The 14426-nt window shown below is 42.8% G+C and overlaps 1 protein-coding gene across 11 annotated transcripts in view; it reads right to left on the bottom strand.

The window, feature by feature from the left end:
- Window positions 1-14426, bottom strand: part of CATSPERE (catsper channel auxiliary subunit epsilon) — a 60293-nt gene that overhangs the window by 20591 nt on the left and 25276 nt on the right. For 10 of the 11 annotated variants that reach the window (XM_081857651.1, XM_081857647.1, XM_081857650.1 and 7 more), the window contains 2 exons: window positions 7252-7327; window positions 3593-3645 (listed from right to left, as the gene is read on the bottom strand). In XM_081857651.1, coding sequence (XP_081713777.1) covers window positions 3593-3645; window positions 7252-7327 — 129 coding nt within the window. The remainder of the gene's footprint in view (window positions 1-3592; window positions 3646-7251; window positions 7328-14426) is intronic. The other variant, XR_014155447.1, reaches the window with a different exon arrangement.

Genomic DNA, 14426 nt, shown 5'->3' with positions numbered 1-14426 from the left:
CTATGGGTTGGGCCAAACTTATTCAGGGACAGCCCCATGGAGGCCATGCTTTCCACGAAGTCCCGAGCGGCCCCTTGTAAGGTCGTGTCGGCATGGATATTAAAATCCCCTAGGACAACCAAACTAGGCGTCTCCATGAGAACATCCGCCACGACCTGAAGCAGCTCGGGCAGGGAATCCTTGGTGCAGCGGGGAGGTCGGTACACCAAAAGGAATCCTGTACTGCCCCTATTGCCCAACTTCCAGAACATGCACTCAGAGAACTGGGTCTTCCCAATAGGACGCCTGGTGCAAACTAATGACTTCCTAAAAATCACTGCAACCCCCCCTCCCCGCCCACAAGGCCTGGGTTGCTGTGCGTAAGAGAAACCTGGTGGACAAGCAGCGGCAAGAACAGGCCCATCTGCTTCATTCAACCAAGTCTCTGTTACACATGCCAGGTCAAATCCTCCATCCATGATCAGGTCATGGATGGCAGTGGTCTTATGAATCATTGACCTGGCATTGCACAGCAGCACCTTCAGGTCATGTGGGTATCCCTTGCTGATTCTAGTATCCATCTGGTCAGGACCAGACCCGGAGGCAGGGATAGTCCTCAGACAACGACTAAACCTGCCTCCTCTGTAATGACATGGTCTGGTCTTAGCGTAACTCCTCCTCCTACCCGAGATCACTGAGATCGGTTGTCCCAAGGCATCCCCCACTGTGGAACATGCCGCAGCCATTTTGTTGGCTGGGACCCACTCCCCGGCAGCCTGACCCCTCCCCTTAAGAACAAAATAAGGCCTTAAAACAATGAAAACAAAACAAAAAAGAAACCCCAAAAAACAAAAAAACAATACAAATAAAAAACTGTAAAATTACAAATCCATCAAAATCAAACAAATTCCCAACTAAACATCCATCCCACCCCCACCCCATCCCTGCATATACAATAATAATAATGACAATAATAATAATAATAAAGAAATAAAAAGGAAAAGGAAAATTTTAAAACATTTTAAAAAGAAGTCTGCACCCCTCCGGATCCCCCTGGGCCGCAGCAGCAGTGACAGCAATCGTCCCTGTGAGGCCTGTCAGGCCCTGCCCAGACCAGATGGTGAGTGGCAGGAAGGAGCAGGGCCCTCAGACACCCACACAGGAGAGTCCTCCTGGGCAGCAGAGCACAGCAGTCCTTATGGGGCTTCAGGCCCCGCCCCGGGCCAGATGGTGAGTGGCAGGAAGGAGCAGGGCCCTCGGACACCCTTCTAAAAGGTTTACGAGGTATAAAACCAATTATATTAAAATATAAACATCCATAATTAAAATACACAATAAAACAATCTAATGAAAATAACACAGCAATTTAAACAGAGGTCTCTGGTGAAGAGTTCAAGAGAATGTCTACATAGACAGAAGCATCTTCTAAAGCTAGAAGAATATCAGTACAAATGCAATTTCTTGCATTTCAGTAAGGAGTGTACAGTTGGCCTGCAACTTACACAGAGGCAACATTCCAAGGGTTTGCATGCAAAGGCAGGAAGACCCCTGAAACTGCCACCACATGACTATCCCTATCTTACAGGAAGTGGTGGAGGAAGAGGGGTGTGGGGTGTGTGGTCCACCCTGGGTTTCATCACTGGGGGGGGGGTTGACAAAATGAGTTGTTTAAAAAAACTGGGCTCACAAAACTTTTTAGGAGGGACGTGGTGGCTGTGGCTGGATGGTTAGGTGGGAGCCGGTTGAAGTTAAATCCTTTGAAGACAGAGGTCCTCTGGCTGGGACGGGACGATAAGGGATTGAGGGCGCAACTCCCATCTCTTGCGGGGGTGCAATTAGTGCCAGCACCGTCCGTTAAGAGTTTGGGTGTAATCTTCGACACCTCCCTTTCCATGGAGGCGCAGATTACAGCTATAACGAAGGCGGCATTTTTTCATCTCCGCCAAGCTAAGCAGTTGGCTCCTTGCCTCTCTCGCCCTGACCTAGCCACTGTGATCCACACGACGGTCACCTCCAGACTGGATTATTGTAACTCGCTCTACGTGGGGCTGCCCTGAGACTGACCCAAAAACTCCAGCGGGGTCTTCGCTGCGAGATCACATTTACCCGGTGCTATACCAGCTGCACTGGCTCCTGGTGGAGTACAGGATCAGGTTTAAGGTGCTGCTTTTAACCTTTAAAGCCCTATACGGCCTAGGACCCTTGTACCTACAGGACCGCCTCTCCTGGTATGTCCCACAGAGGAACTTACGATCTTCAAATAAAACATCCTGAAGGTCCCAGGCCACAGAGAGGTTAGGCTGGCCTCAACTAGAGCCAGGTAGCCAGGTCTTTTTCGGCTGCGGCTCCAATCTGGTGGAACGCTCTGTCACAAGAGACTAGGGCCCTGCGGGACTTGACATCTTTCCGCAGGGCCTGCAAGACAGAGCTGTTCCACCAGACCTTTGGTCAGGGCGCAGCCTGACTCCCTTCTTTGGCAATCTCTACAGAACTTTAGCTTAATGGTTGCCATCAATTTGATTTTAATTAATTTTTATAATGAAATGTTTTTAGAATGTTGTACTATTTTATTGTTGTTAGCCGCCCTGAGCCCGGCTTCGGCTGGGGAGGGCAGGATATAAATAAAATTTTTTATTATTATTATTAGGTACCTGCAGGCTCCACGCTGCCTCAAACAGCAGCGTGGGACTTGCGTCTGCCTACTACCTCTCCCTCAGCTGCCCTACAGCTGAGGGGGAGGTGGCGGAGAGGCTCCAAGCGTTGGAAAGGCTCGCCCCGCACCCATGGGCGCAGATTGCCCTGCCCTTGATTGCAGGACATGCCCCCACACCAGGCACTGCTTACTGGGCTCTGGGAAGCATGTGGGAGACCTCTGGAAGGCTGTGGGAGCCTCCAATGAAATATTGCAGGGCTGTCCAAAATCTTGGGAGCCTCCCACTGCCTTCCAGAGGCCTTGCATGACTTTCCCAGACCCCAATAAGCAAGGTGAAGGGCTTAAAAACTTTCCCCACAGCAGGAAAATGCAGCTCAAAAGGCCTAGGATTAATATGAAGGAACTTTAAGTTATCTGAATTTGCTAAAAGTTAGTGTTACTTCACAGCAGGCATAATTAATAGATCTCACTGTCACAAGCTGTTGGTGAGGTGACAGTCACTGGCTTAGATGACTCTTAAAGGGACAAGACAAGTTTATGAAAGATAAGTCAATCAACAGCTATGAGCTGAGAGAGGTAACTTGAACCCCCAAGACTGGAAGCATGGTGCCACTGAACAGCCTTCTCAGAGGGAATACTATTGCTTTCATGCCTCACTTTGGATTTCTGGGAGCAGGATGCTGCAGTTAGATAGACTTTGTTGGTCCTGGTACATAAGTGTTCCTTGCGTTCACAGACAGGTTAATTTATCCCACTCATCTGCCCTCAAAACAGGGTTTCTGAGGTGGCTAAAACTCATAGTAAACCGCAATTAATAAACAAGATAAGACCAGTTATACAATACAGTCAACGTCAAAGAAAACCCAACAGCACCCAATCTGACTATAGTATCTACATTTTAGTTATTTTTTTGCAATGTAGAACATAGAGGAAGAAGGAAAAAATAGCATTGTTACTTGCTTTTCAATAGCCAGGTCTCGAAATACAGGACAACCAACATTTATGTGCGCTACCTGAAAAGAAGCACATTCTAGTAAGCTGACAGTTTCTGCCATCACACATAATGGCCAAAATATCAGTGGGGAAAAATAGTTTCTGTTCAAACTCACACCACTGTAATGGCACTCTGTGGGGGGGGGGGGAGAGGGGAGAGAAACAGCACAGATCTAGGTTTAAAAGCTGACATTTGAAAGCCAATTTTTGTGATTTACATGCATGCAGTACAGTATTAAAATATATGTAACAAATAAAACAATGCATTTTTTAATATGCATTCCAATGCACAACATGGCTAGAGAAGTCCCACTGATCACATACTTAACTATTGCCATTCATCTGATTTGAATTATTTTATAATGAAATGATTTTGGAATGTTGTATCATTTTAATGTTGTTAGCCGCTCTGAGCCCGGCTTCGGCTGGGGAGGGTGGGATATAAATAAAATTTTATTATTACTTATTATTATTATTATCTCCTAAAGAAATCAATGTACAACTTTGGCTAAATTGTGCCTCATTTGGAGGTGTCAAGCAGTTCACTCTCCCAGAAACTACTTACTCTTGGTAGAAAGCAAATTCATAAAATACGGTACTCTGGCTGCAACCCTTAGTATAATTACTTTGGATTAAGTCTCACTGATCACTTCATTTCCAAGTATATGGGGTTAGGCTTGTCTTTAATTTTTCTAACTTTTATTGCAGTTAATGGACCTAAATTAGTTATAGCTATTCATTTCAATGGGTCTACACTGAGTCTGGAAAACTGAAACATCTTAAACCTACAATAGCAGGCTATATCTCTTACAGATTTCTAATTCAAAAACTAAACTGAATGAGGGTGATCAAATCAAGTGATAAGAGAGTGAATCAATTTTTGTAAGGGCTCATTAATGTATTGCTGACAAAATTATGTGGTGTCATCGCTGCTCAAGGAAGTGCTTGAAAGAGTAAATTCACCCTAACTTTAAATCTCTGTGCTTGAATAGCCATTCTAACTTTAGGCCAGGCTCCAACTTCTCTGTTGGGGGAAATTTTATTGAACAGGTGACTGTGGTGCCATTTCAGATATCCATGACTGAAATAATTTATGAATAACTTGACATTTATTATGAATAGTATTGACACAACTCTTCTTATCATACCTGTCAACTTACAGATTTGAAAATAAGGGACCAGCAGCCTCGGAAATAAGGGATCAGCAGCCAAAATAAGGGATTTTCAGAGCACAGGGATGTTTGAGTTCTGAGCCCCTCCGAGCCAAAGGCAGAAAGCCCAGCCAGTAGCCAAACGAAGCCTCAAGCAGTGGTTCCCACAGCGCAGCAACCCGGCAAAGGGGGTGCAGCAAGGAAAACCACCGTCACCTCTTTGCTGGGAAGTGCTGAGCAAAGGCGAGTCCCTAGGCAACGTGGCCGATTTGATCGGCACAAGGCATGCAAGCTCCACCCTCCAGTCGTTCTTAGACTCCTTATTGGGTGAGCAACGCAGCCAAGCAACACAGTTGGAGCCTCCCTCCTCCCTGGCCGGCAGGGAGGGAGGGAGAGGAGCTGCTACCTTTGAAATCCGGGAAATTTAAGGGACATCATCAATAAGGGACAGCAGCGGGACACGGCGCTGGGATAAGGGACTTTGCCGCCAAATAAGGGATGGTGGACAGCTATGCTTCTTATCTTTTATATTTTATGATTGTTACATTATGTTATGAATGTATGTATGTTATGCTGTATGTTATTCTGAAGCCTTTGGGCAAAAGGCTGTATAAAAATGTTTCAACAAACAAACAAGCAAGCAAGCAAGCAAGCAAGCAAGCAAGCAAACAAACAAACACATTCGTTGATGAGAGTCCTCCTCAACCCTTTATCATATGACAGCAATATTTTTAGACTGACAGTAATTCCAGATGGGCAGTTTATTGAGCATTTGTCTTGATTTTTTTTGCACATAATTTGTGAAGAGGCTATATGACACTGCCATTTAGTAGTTGGTATCTTGTGTAATTTTTCATCACTTATCTTACCATGAAAAGTCAGAAAGGGGAAAGTTAACAAAAATTGCACTGGTGAGTGTATGCTAACAACCACTAGATGGCAATGTCATATAATGTCACAACCACAAAAAGTGTGAACAAATCAGGATAAACTCAATAAGCTCAATAAACAGCTACCTGAAAACAGTGAGTATTTTGATTGTTTTGGTGAACAATCTCTGAAAGTCACAGCAAGATCTTGATTTTATTGAACTTCTCAGTGGCTTTTGTCCCTGGTATCGTTGAAGTATCAGATATTATCAGATATTATACTGCTGGTGACTATCCAAGGCAAACACTTGAGATGGTTTTAATTTTACCTCTCAATATGTACCCAGATAGTGGAGACAGAACTGTGTCTTGTGAGGCTCTTTTTATTTGGTAATGTTTGTCATTTAATATTTATGCAAAACTGCTGGGAGAGAGAATGTGGAATTTAAGAGTTTGATATGATTAATATCATGATATTGCCTAACTTTCTGCTTCATTCTTTCTCTCTATCATCCATTAACCAGAGCATCCTTGGTCCTGAACTTGTTGGTGTCTGAAGGCTACGGTCTGCTGAATAAGGAGAATAAAACTGAACCTGGATAAAATGGAGCTGATGTTGATAGAGGATCCAAGGAGGCTGGAGCCCTTGCCACTGACTGAGGCATTTCCCTTGATAGCGTATGTATGCAGCCAAATGCTGCTTAGTGTACAGCTGCTCCTGACAATCCAGGTTGTGGCCAGGAGATTTTTCTATCTGATCTAACCTCTGTCCTTCCACCCAATATGAATGGCAGAACTGTATACAGTGGTACCTCAGGTTAAGTACTTAATTCGTTCCAGAGGTCCATTCTTAACCTGAAACTGTTCTTAACCTGAAGCACCACTTTAGCTAATGGGGCCTCCTGCTGGAGCACAATTTCTGTTCTCATCCTGAAGCAAAGTTCTTAACCTGAAGCACTATTTCTGGGTTAGCGGAGTCTGTAACCTGAAGGGTATGTAACCTGAAGCGTATGTAACCCGAGGTACCACTGTACTGAAAAATGGGGACCAGGCGGTCAGCAACATCTATCAGCTATTATTGTATGACTAGGTGGTAGTTTTCTAAAACCTCTGGTTTCAGGAAGGGCCGCTTCAAAAGGGGCCACACCACCCTGGCTCCTGTCAAGTTCGGCAAGAGATGGGGCACCATGACGGCAGAAGTAGTGTGTGTGTGTGAGCAATTCCCATTTAAACTCCCATTTAAATATTGTGTACCTCACAATATTTTATTCCATTTCTCCTCTCACTGGGAATGTCTGTAATCCTCCTACACACTTCAAGCAGCAGTATGCGGCTCTGTCCTTATTGGCGTTTTTTGGGGGGCGGGGTTCCCCTTAGGATTTCCCCTCTAATGTTGTTTTTCCCCCTTCTGCACACCATGTGGTCCTCCAAGCCAACTTTATCTTCATTTGATATAAAGTCACATTGAAGATCTCTATCAGGTATTTTTTTTAAAAAATGAAAGTTTTTGCAACAGTGTATTTGTTAGTGCTTAAGGTACTATGGTATTCAGTTGTTTTCATCCTTTTTTAAAAAGAAAGATTAGCATCTCATGCTAAAAACTTACCTTGTTGGGAGTCATACATGTTCTTCCAGTGAGGGAAGGTTCCACTTCAATTGTCATAATACCCGTTGAACTAATTCTACAAGGAAGTACCAGCCATAAAACAGGTATATTTAAGACACTTAAAATCAATCCTTTATATAATACTTATGTGTTGCTTTCACAACTGATATTTATTTCATTATCTGTTCCCAAAATTCAAATCCACAAACTTAAGTTTTTAAGAGTTCAGTCTTATACTTGAGATTCTGGCTGGGGGATTCAGGGTCTGGTGGAAGCACCGCAATACTGTCAGAATATTGCTGGCATGACCGATGTGCCAGTGGAACTCCCACAATCTGCCAACAGAGCACTCTGTCAGTAGAACTGTTCCGCAAGCAAAGATACACTGGCAAAGCAGCCAAAACAGGATAGAGATGATGAAAATGAGAGTGGAAACATGGCTACCCATTGCAACATGGTGCACCGACACGGCTGGGGGTATGCTAAGGGCCCAAACAAATCTGGCGATGGTGTTTGCTGTCAGTGTGGCCACTTGTATTTACAGTATCATTCATTTGACCTTTGAACTAAAAACCCCTGTGCATGATAATTGTTGCTTCTACATACTGATTTCCTATGTGAAATAATGACCTCAAGCTTTTATAGTAACATCCCAAAAGGGACCCAGTGCTAAGCAACAGGATGAGGGATATCAAGATTTTTAGATCCCATGCCAGGTTTGTGCCCAACTTGGCAATCTGTGTCAAATTTTGGTTCTTTGTGGGTAAAACTTGGTTCATTTAAGAACTTCAGACTTATGGGTGAGGCTTTCAAGCAAGAGATAGCAGTTTCTGACCCTTAGCTAGCAGGCCCAAGATATACTGCATCTGCTGTATCAGTATCCCAAGGACAGAAATTGTTATTTACTAACTAAAGTTACATTTTTCCACTGTGCTGTCATAAGGCTCTATCATCCAACCTAGGTTCTGGAAATTTGCAGCTAAGTAGCCTTGTGATTGGCTGAGAAGTGGGATAACAGGCAAAATTATATAAAAATACCTTGTAGTATTCCTTGCCCCAAACTAACCCCTCTGCTAGCCTCCTGTTTATCCCCATCTTGTATTCTGAGTTTTCGTTGTTGAACTGACTTGTCAAGCCGCATCTCTTTGGAAAGTCAGAGCGTGATGATGAAGTGTCTTAGCTTAGGTTGTCCGATTATTATTATTATTTTTTTAGTATATTTTCCATTATATTTCTAATTTCTTAATTGACCTCCTAAAATATTTTGTTCCTATTTAGTAACAGGGTTCTTAAAGGTAAAGGTAAAGGGACCCCTGACCATTAGGTCCAGTCATGGCCAACTCTGGGGTTGCGGCGCTCATCTCGCTTTATTGGCCGAGGGAGCTGGAGTACAGCTTCCAGATCATGTGGCCAGCATGACTAAGCCGCTTCTGGCAAACCAGAGCACGGAAACGCCGTTTACCTTCCCGCCAGAGCGGTACCTATTTATCTACTTGCACGTTGACGTGCTTTCGAACTGCTAGGTTGGCAGGAGCAGGGACCGAGCAACGGGAGCTCACCCCGTCGTGGGGATTTGAACCGTCGACCTTCTGATCAGCAAGTCCTAGGCTCTGTGGTTTAACCCACAGCACCACCCGCGTCCCTCAACAGGGTTCTTACCACGGTATTATTTTATTATTCTTAAACATATATGTTCTACATTTTACTGTGGTTATTTGGAAAGCTGTCTTGGTGTAAACCAGTGCCTTAGATCTCTTTGATCATACTTAGCTACCATCCAAACGGTTGTTTTTGCTGGAGGCTTCAGACAGCAAAGCATGGTGACTTAGCTCTTGCTCCCTGGAACCTCACAGGGATCCCATAGAGCTACAGGCGTCTTCTGGGCCTGAAGGAAAGGACTCTTAACAGGAGTGGTGGCAGCATACAATTTGGAGGATTTGGTTGGACACTGAACCCTATAATCTTTACATACTGGCATCAGCTGGAGATTAACTATTCAGAGATGTGTGCTCTAGCTGAGATACAATTAATTTGGAATTTATTGAACGTTGTCTGAGCAATATGTTTGGGGTAAATCATTATAGACAAAAGTAAGTGGACAAAAGTTTTTTTAATACAATATATGTTTATGTGGCAAGGACAACACCATTCACTGAGTACCATTTTCCTTCTCTTGTTTGTACACCAGAGAAACTGATTGGTAACCTTTTTTAAAAAAAATGTGTCTAAGATTGTCTCAAGCTTCCTCAAATACTAGACTTCCAAAGTTGGAAACCCAAATAGTTTTAGGCTTTGGATCTTATGCTAGAGCCCAGTTTGCCCAAATAGAAATGGTTTTAAATTGGTGTCCTGGAGAATAACTTTTAAATTACGTATGGTGCCAAGGAAAAACAAAATTCTGCCTTAATAAGTTACATAATTCTGGTATGCAATTTCCCCAGAGTTTTCACATTGTAAACTATGGCTTGAATCCAAAGAATGTGAAACTAGTTCTTGGAGCCTAGGCAGACTTTATATCAGCTCCCCGTGCCATGTGGCAGATTGTGTTTCAAACTGAGACAAATTAAAAAAAACAGGCTGTGATGTGTCATGGAAGAAGCAAGCTGTTCAAAGGGTTTAGTTTTATTAAAAATAAATAAATCTTGCATTAGTGCAAGCCTCTTGCTTTAGGGTGCATGCATCCAGGCAAATGTACTAATCTTCACAAAAAGGAAAGAGGATAGTTGAACTCAAATTTATGGGCAGATACTAGAAAAGATTATAAAGAAATCAATCTGTAAGTATCTTGATAACAATTGCAGTGATTAATAGAAGCCAACATGAATCTGTCAAGAATAAATCCTGCCAGACTAATAAAATCATTTTTAAAAATTAGGTTACTTGATTATGGATTTTGGAAATGCTGTGATTTTTATTCTCTTACTTTCAGAAACACATTTGACAAAGTTCTACATATTATTTTGGTTACTAAACTGGTTAAGTGTGGACAAGTGCTCATCAATTGTTCCTCATCAACCCGGAGAGAGACTTTGAATGTGCTGCTGCAGGGCTCTAGTCTGGGCCTGGTTTTCTTCAACATTTTTAGTAGTTTTATAGATGAAAGGGAGGAGTGAATCATGAAATTTGCCAAAGGCACAAAACTCAGAACTGCTACCTAACATCTCAGAATGACCTTGATAGAATGGAAAGCTGGGTCAAAAATAGCAAAATGAAACTCAAGAGACATATGCAAATATCTGTTTTGCAATACATTTTAAAATTTTTAGGTAAAGGATGGCAGGAAACATGGCTTGGCAGTAGTACAAAGTTCTTGGGATTGTAATAAACCATAAGCTGAATGTGAGTCAGCAAAGTGATCCAGCTACGAGGCAGCTAATGTGATTTTAGGCTGCTTCAACCAAATCATAACATCCCAGTAATGAAAAGTGGTAGTTCCAATTCATTCTATACTAGTTAGACCTCACATGGGAGTATTGTGTCCAGTTCTGCACACCACACTTTAAGAGTGATATGGTTTGCTGGGGGAGACGGGAGGCTGTATGCCTGAGCCCTCTCCTAATTACTGGATCCAGCACAGATTCAGTTCCTGAAATAGCCAGGCTAGCTTCCTGGTGGGGTAGTGTCCCTCTAAGTATGAACCATTAAGGCAACAAAGGAAGTGGCTCTGTGCAAGATGACAAATAGATGAGCCCCCTTACTTCAACTCGCTGGTAGTTAGAAAGACAAAAGCCAGAGTTGAAGGTCTGAGTTATGTGAGCTAGAAGCAAGGCTGCAGGCTGGGCAGCTGGGAGAAGGAGCCATGCCTGATTTCTGCTTGAATCCAAGGCTGTGGCTATTGGGGAAGCAACACCTTCTTGAGGTGTTAATGCGGTGTCCATCAAGCTCATGTTGTAAGTGTAAATAAACCATATATCATAAAGATACCACAGTCTCCAGTGTCCCTCATTCCAAAGGAAACTGAATCCTGGGTAAGCCTGGAATCTTGCACTGCTTGGAGATTAGGGTGGCATGCAATAATATAGACAAATGAGAATGGGGTGATGAAGATGTTAGGTAGTATAGAAAACAAGTCCTATGAGAGAAGGTTAAAGGAATTGGGTATATTTAGTATGCAGAACAGAAAACTGAGAAGGACCTGATAGCACCCTTCAAATACTGTAAGAGCTGTCACATAGAATATGACAAACACTTCCCTGCTGCTGTAGAAGATAAGACTAGATCTAATGGGCTTAGCTTACTGAAGGGTAGATTGTTGCAAAGACAGAACTAGCTTTAGCCATTAAGGAACAGGAATATAAACATATGTGAATGCATGGTGATAATTTTGAAAGAGAAGAAAACCAAGTAATTGCACAGAATTTGGGACCAGCTGCTGAAAATATGAGGTTGTCTGAGGAGTAGGGAGAACAGGAGAGTTGTAATGAACATTTACAATGCCAGTTGGAGGACATGAAGTAGAAAAAGCAGATTTGCAAGGACCTGTGAAAGTTCTGACACAGCAACTTGAAAAAGCAACAGGTTGCTAATAGAAATTTGGAGGGGTGTTGAAGGAGCAGCTCCATGCTCAGAAGCCAATTTGTTGAATTGTTGGAGCTTATTTGGATAATGATGATGATATGTGGGAAGAAGAGTGGAAACAAGAGTGTGATAGCAAGGATATTCATTCACATATTTTAACAGTACAGGGTGTGCTGACAATAAAAGATTACAGGAGAGATAGGATAAACAGCAACAGAGAAATTGTAATGGGCTTGCTGGTGAAAATAGATAAATAGATAGATATGCTGGACTGTGGGGGACATTTGCTAGAAGGGGAAGTGGATTAGATATTAGGGGTCAAGGCTGGCATCTCTTATTGAAAGCTGGGTGTCAGATAAAACATCTTGATGGAGTTCCATTATATAAAAAATTACTGATAAATTGTTTCTCGAGTACTACACTGTTGTAAAGAATCTGCTGTTTTCACAGCCACCACATACTGGCCTGACATCTTCATCGAGCTATTTATCATGACCTCAATGCCTCGTTCCTGATCAGTCACCTCCAGTTCCAGACCCCATGAGCATATATGTGAAATTCACTGAGTTTGGAGAGATGCTTTCAGAGCTCTCCGCAAGCTCTTTTTTGTTTTCATGACTCAGAACAATTTTGTATCATCATCAGTCTGAGCCACCTCACTGCTTAGTTCTAACTTTAGTTCATTTATGAACAAGTTAAAAAGCACAGGTGCCAATACTAATCCTTGGGGGGACTCCACTTTCTACTTCTTTCCATTCAGATAACTGTTGCTCTTCCTTTATTATGTACTGAGCCACAGCAAGGCTCTTGGTTTCAGCCTGCAGCTCAGAATAGAAAAATGCCTGTGCATTAATCCCCAGCATTGGAACATTGTGGTTCTATGCTAGGGATCATTGGGAAAGGAATTAAAAATAAAGCTGCCAATATCAAAATAGCATGATATGAATCTATATTGTGAAAGCATTTGTGTTACTGTGTACAGTTCTGGTTGCTTCTTGGTGAGCAACGCCCCTTTGAAGAAAGGTTGCAACGTTTGGGACTTTTTAGCTTAGAGAAGATGCAAGTTTGAGGTGACACGATGGAAGTTTTTAAAATGATGCATGGCATGGTAAAGTGGATAGGGAAATTTTTTTCTTCCTCTTCATTACACTACAACTTGTGGGCATCCACTGAAGCTGAATGCTGGAAGATTCAGGAGGGATAAAATAAAGTACAGTGGTACCTCAGGTTACATATGCTTCAGGTTACAGAGTCTGCTAACCCAGAAATAGTACCTCGGGTTAAGTACTTTGCTTCAGGATGAGAACAGAAATCGTGCTCCGGCAGTGCGACAGCAGCAGGAGGCCCCATTAGTTAAAGTGGTGCTTCAGGTTAAGAACAGTTTCAGGTTAAGTACGGACCTCCGGAACGAATTAAGTACTTAACATGAGGTACCAGTGTACTTCTTCACACACCACATAGTTAATTTATGGAACTTGCTTCCACAGGAAGCAGTCATGGCCACCAGCTTGGATGGCTTTACAAGAGGATTAGACGAGCTCATGGAAGAGAGGGCTATTGATGGCTACTGGCCATGACGGCTATGCTTTGCCTCTACAGTCAGAGGCAGCAGAACACCAGTTGCTGAAAAGCCACAGGAGGGTAGAGTGCTCTTATGCTTGAATCCTGCTTACTGGTTTCCCACAGGCACTTGTCTGGCCATTGTGACAACAGGATGGTGGATTAGATGGGCTGTTGGCCTGATCCAGCAGGTTCTTCTTATGGTCATGTTCTGAGCAGATGAAAGGGAGGCCTAAACTCCAGTGGCCCCTGTCAGAATTGGACTATAATAGCAGCATTACAACTACCGCATTTTTTGCTGTATAAGACTCACTTTTTCCCTCCTAAAAAGTAAGGGGAAATGTGTGCACGTCCTATGGAGCGAATGCAGGCTGCGCAGCTATCCCAGAAGGCAGAACAGCAAGAGGGATTGCTGCTTTCACTGCGTAGTGATCACTCTTGTTGTTCTGGCTTCTGAGATTCAGAATTATTTTTTTTCTTGTTTTCCTCCTCCAAAAACTAGGTGCGTCTTATGGTCTGGTGCATCTTATAGAGCGAAAAATACGGTACATCATATTTAAAGTCCTTGTGGACAACAGATGGGTTAGTTAGGAACTGAGCTGCAAAGGACACCTTAGGATACAGCTGCTGAATGTACTTTACTCTGAGAACACCTTGTGAATATTACTGTGGCTAACCAAACACCTTTAAATGAATTTGTGGGAACTACTACTTATATGGCTGGCACAATAATAAATTTCACTGGGAGGCTGGGTCTGTAACCCATATTGATATTTTGATATGTGTAATTTTGAGCCATTCATTGTTGAAATAGATACAATGAAAAAAGATATGGCACTTGATTTACCTCATTTGAGAGTATTGACTGATGATTTGAAAATGCAAGGTGTAGTTAAACAATGTCAAAGCTCTCATCATAGTAAAAAAGGGAGATCTTAAAGAAAAATGGTGGTCCATCTCAGAAGGGACTTGGACTAAACCCAGGGCCCCACTTGTAAAACCAAGAATAGCTAGGATCCCCAAATTAACAGCTCCCAGAAGGCTTCCCAAGATGGAACGTGGTCTTTGGAATTAAAAAGAAGTTCCCCAGCCCTGAG

This window comes from Podarcis erhardii, assembly GCF_964252035.2.
Source record: "Podarcis erhardii genome assembly, chromosome: 3".
NCBI lineage: Eukaryota > Metazoa > Chordata > Lepidosauria > Squamata > Lacertidae > Podarcis > Podarcis erhardii.
The sequence above is the reverse complement of the archived record's forward strand: the minus strand, read 5'-3'. Positions and strand labels throughout refer to the sequence as shown.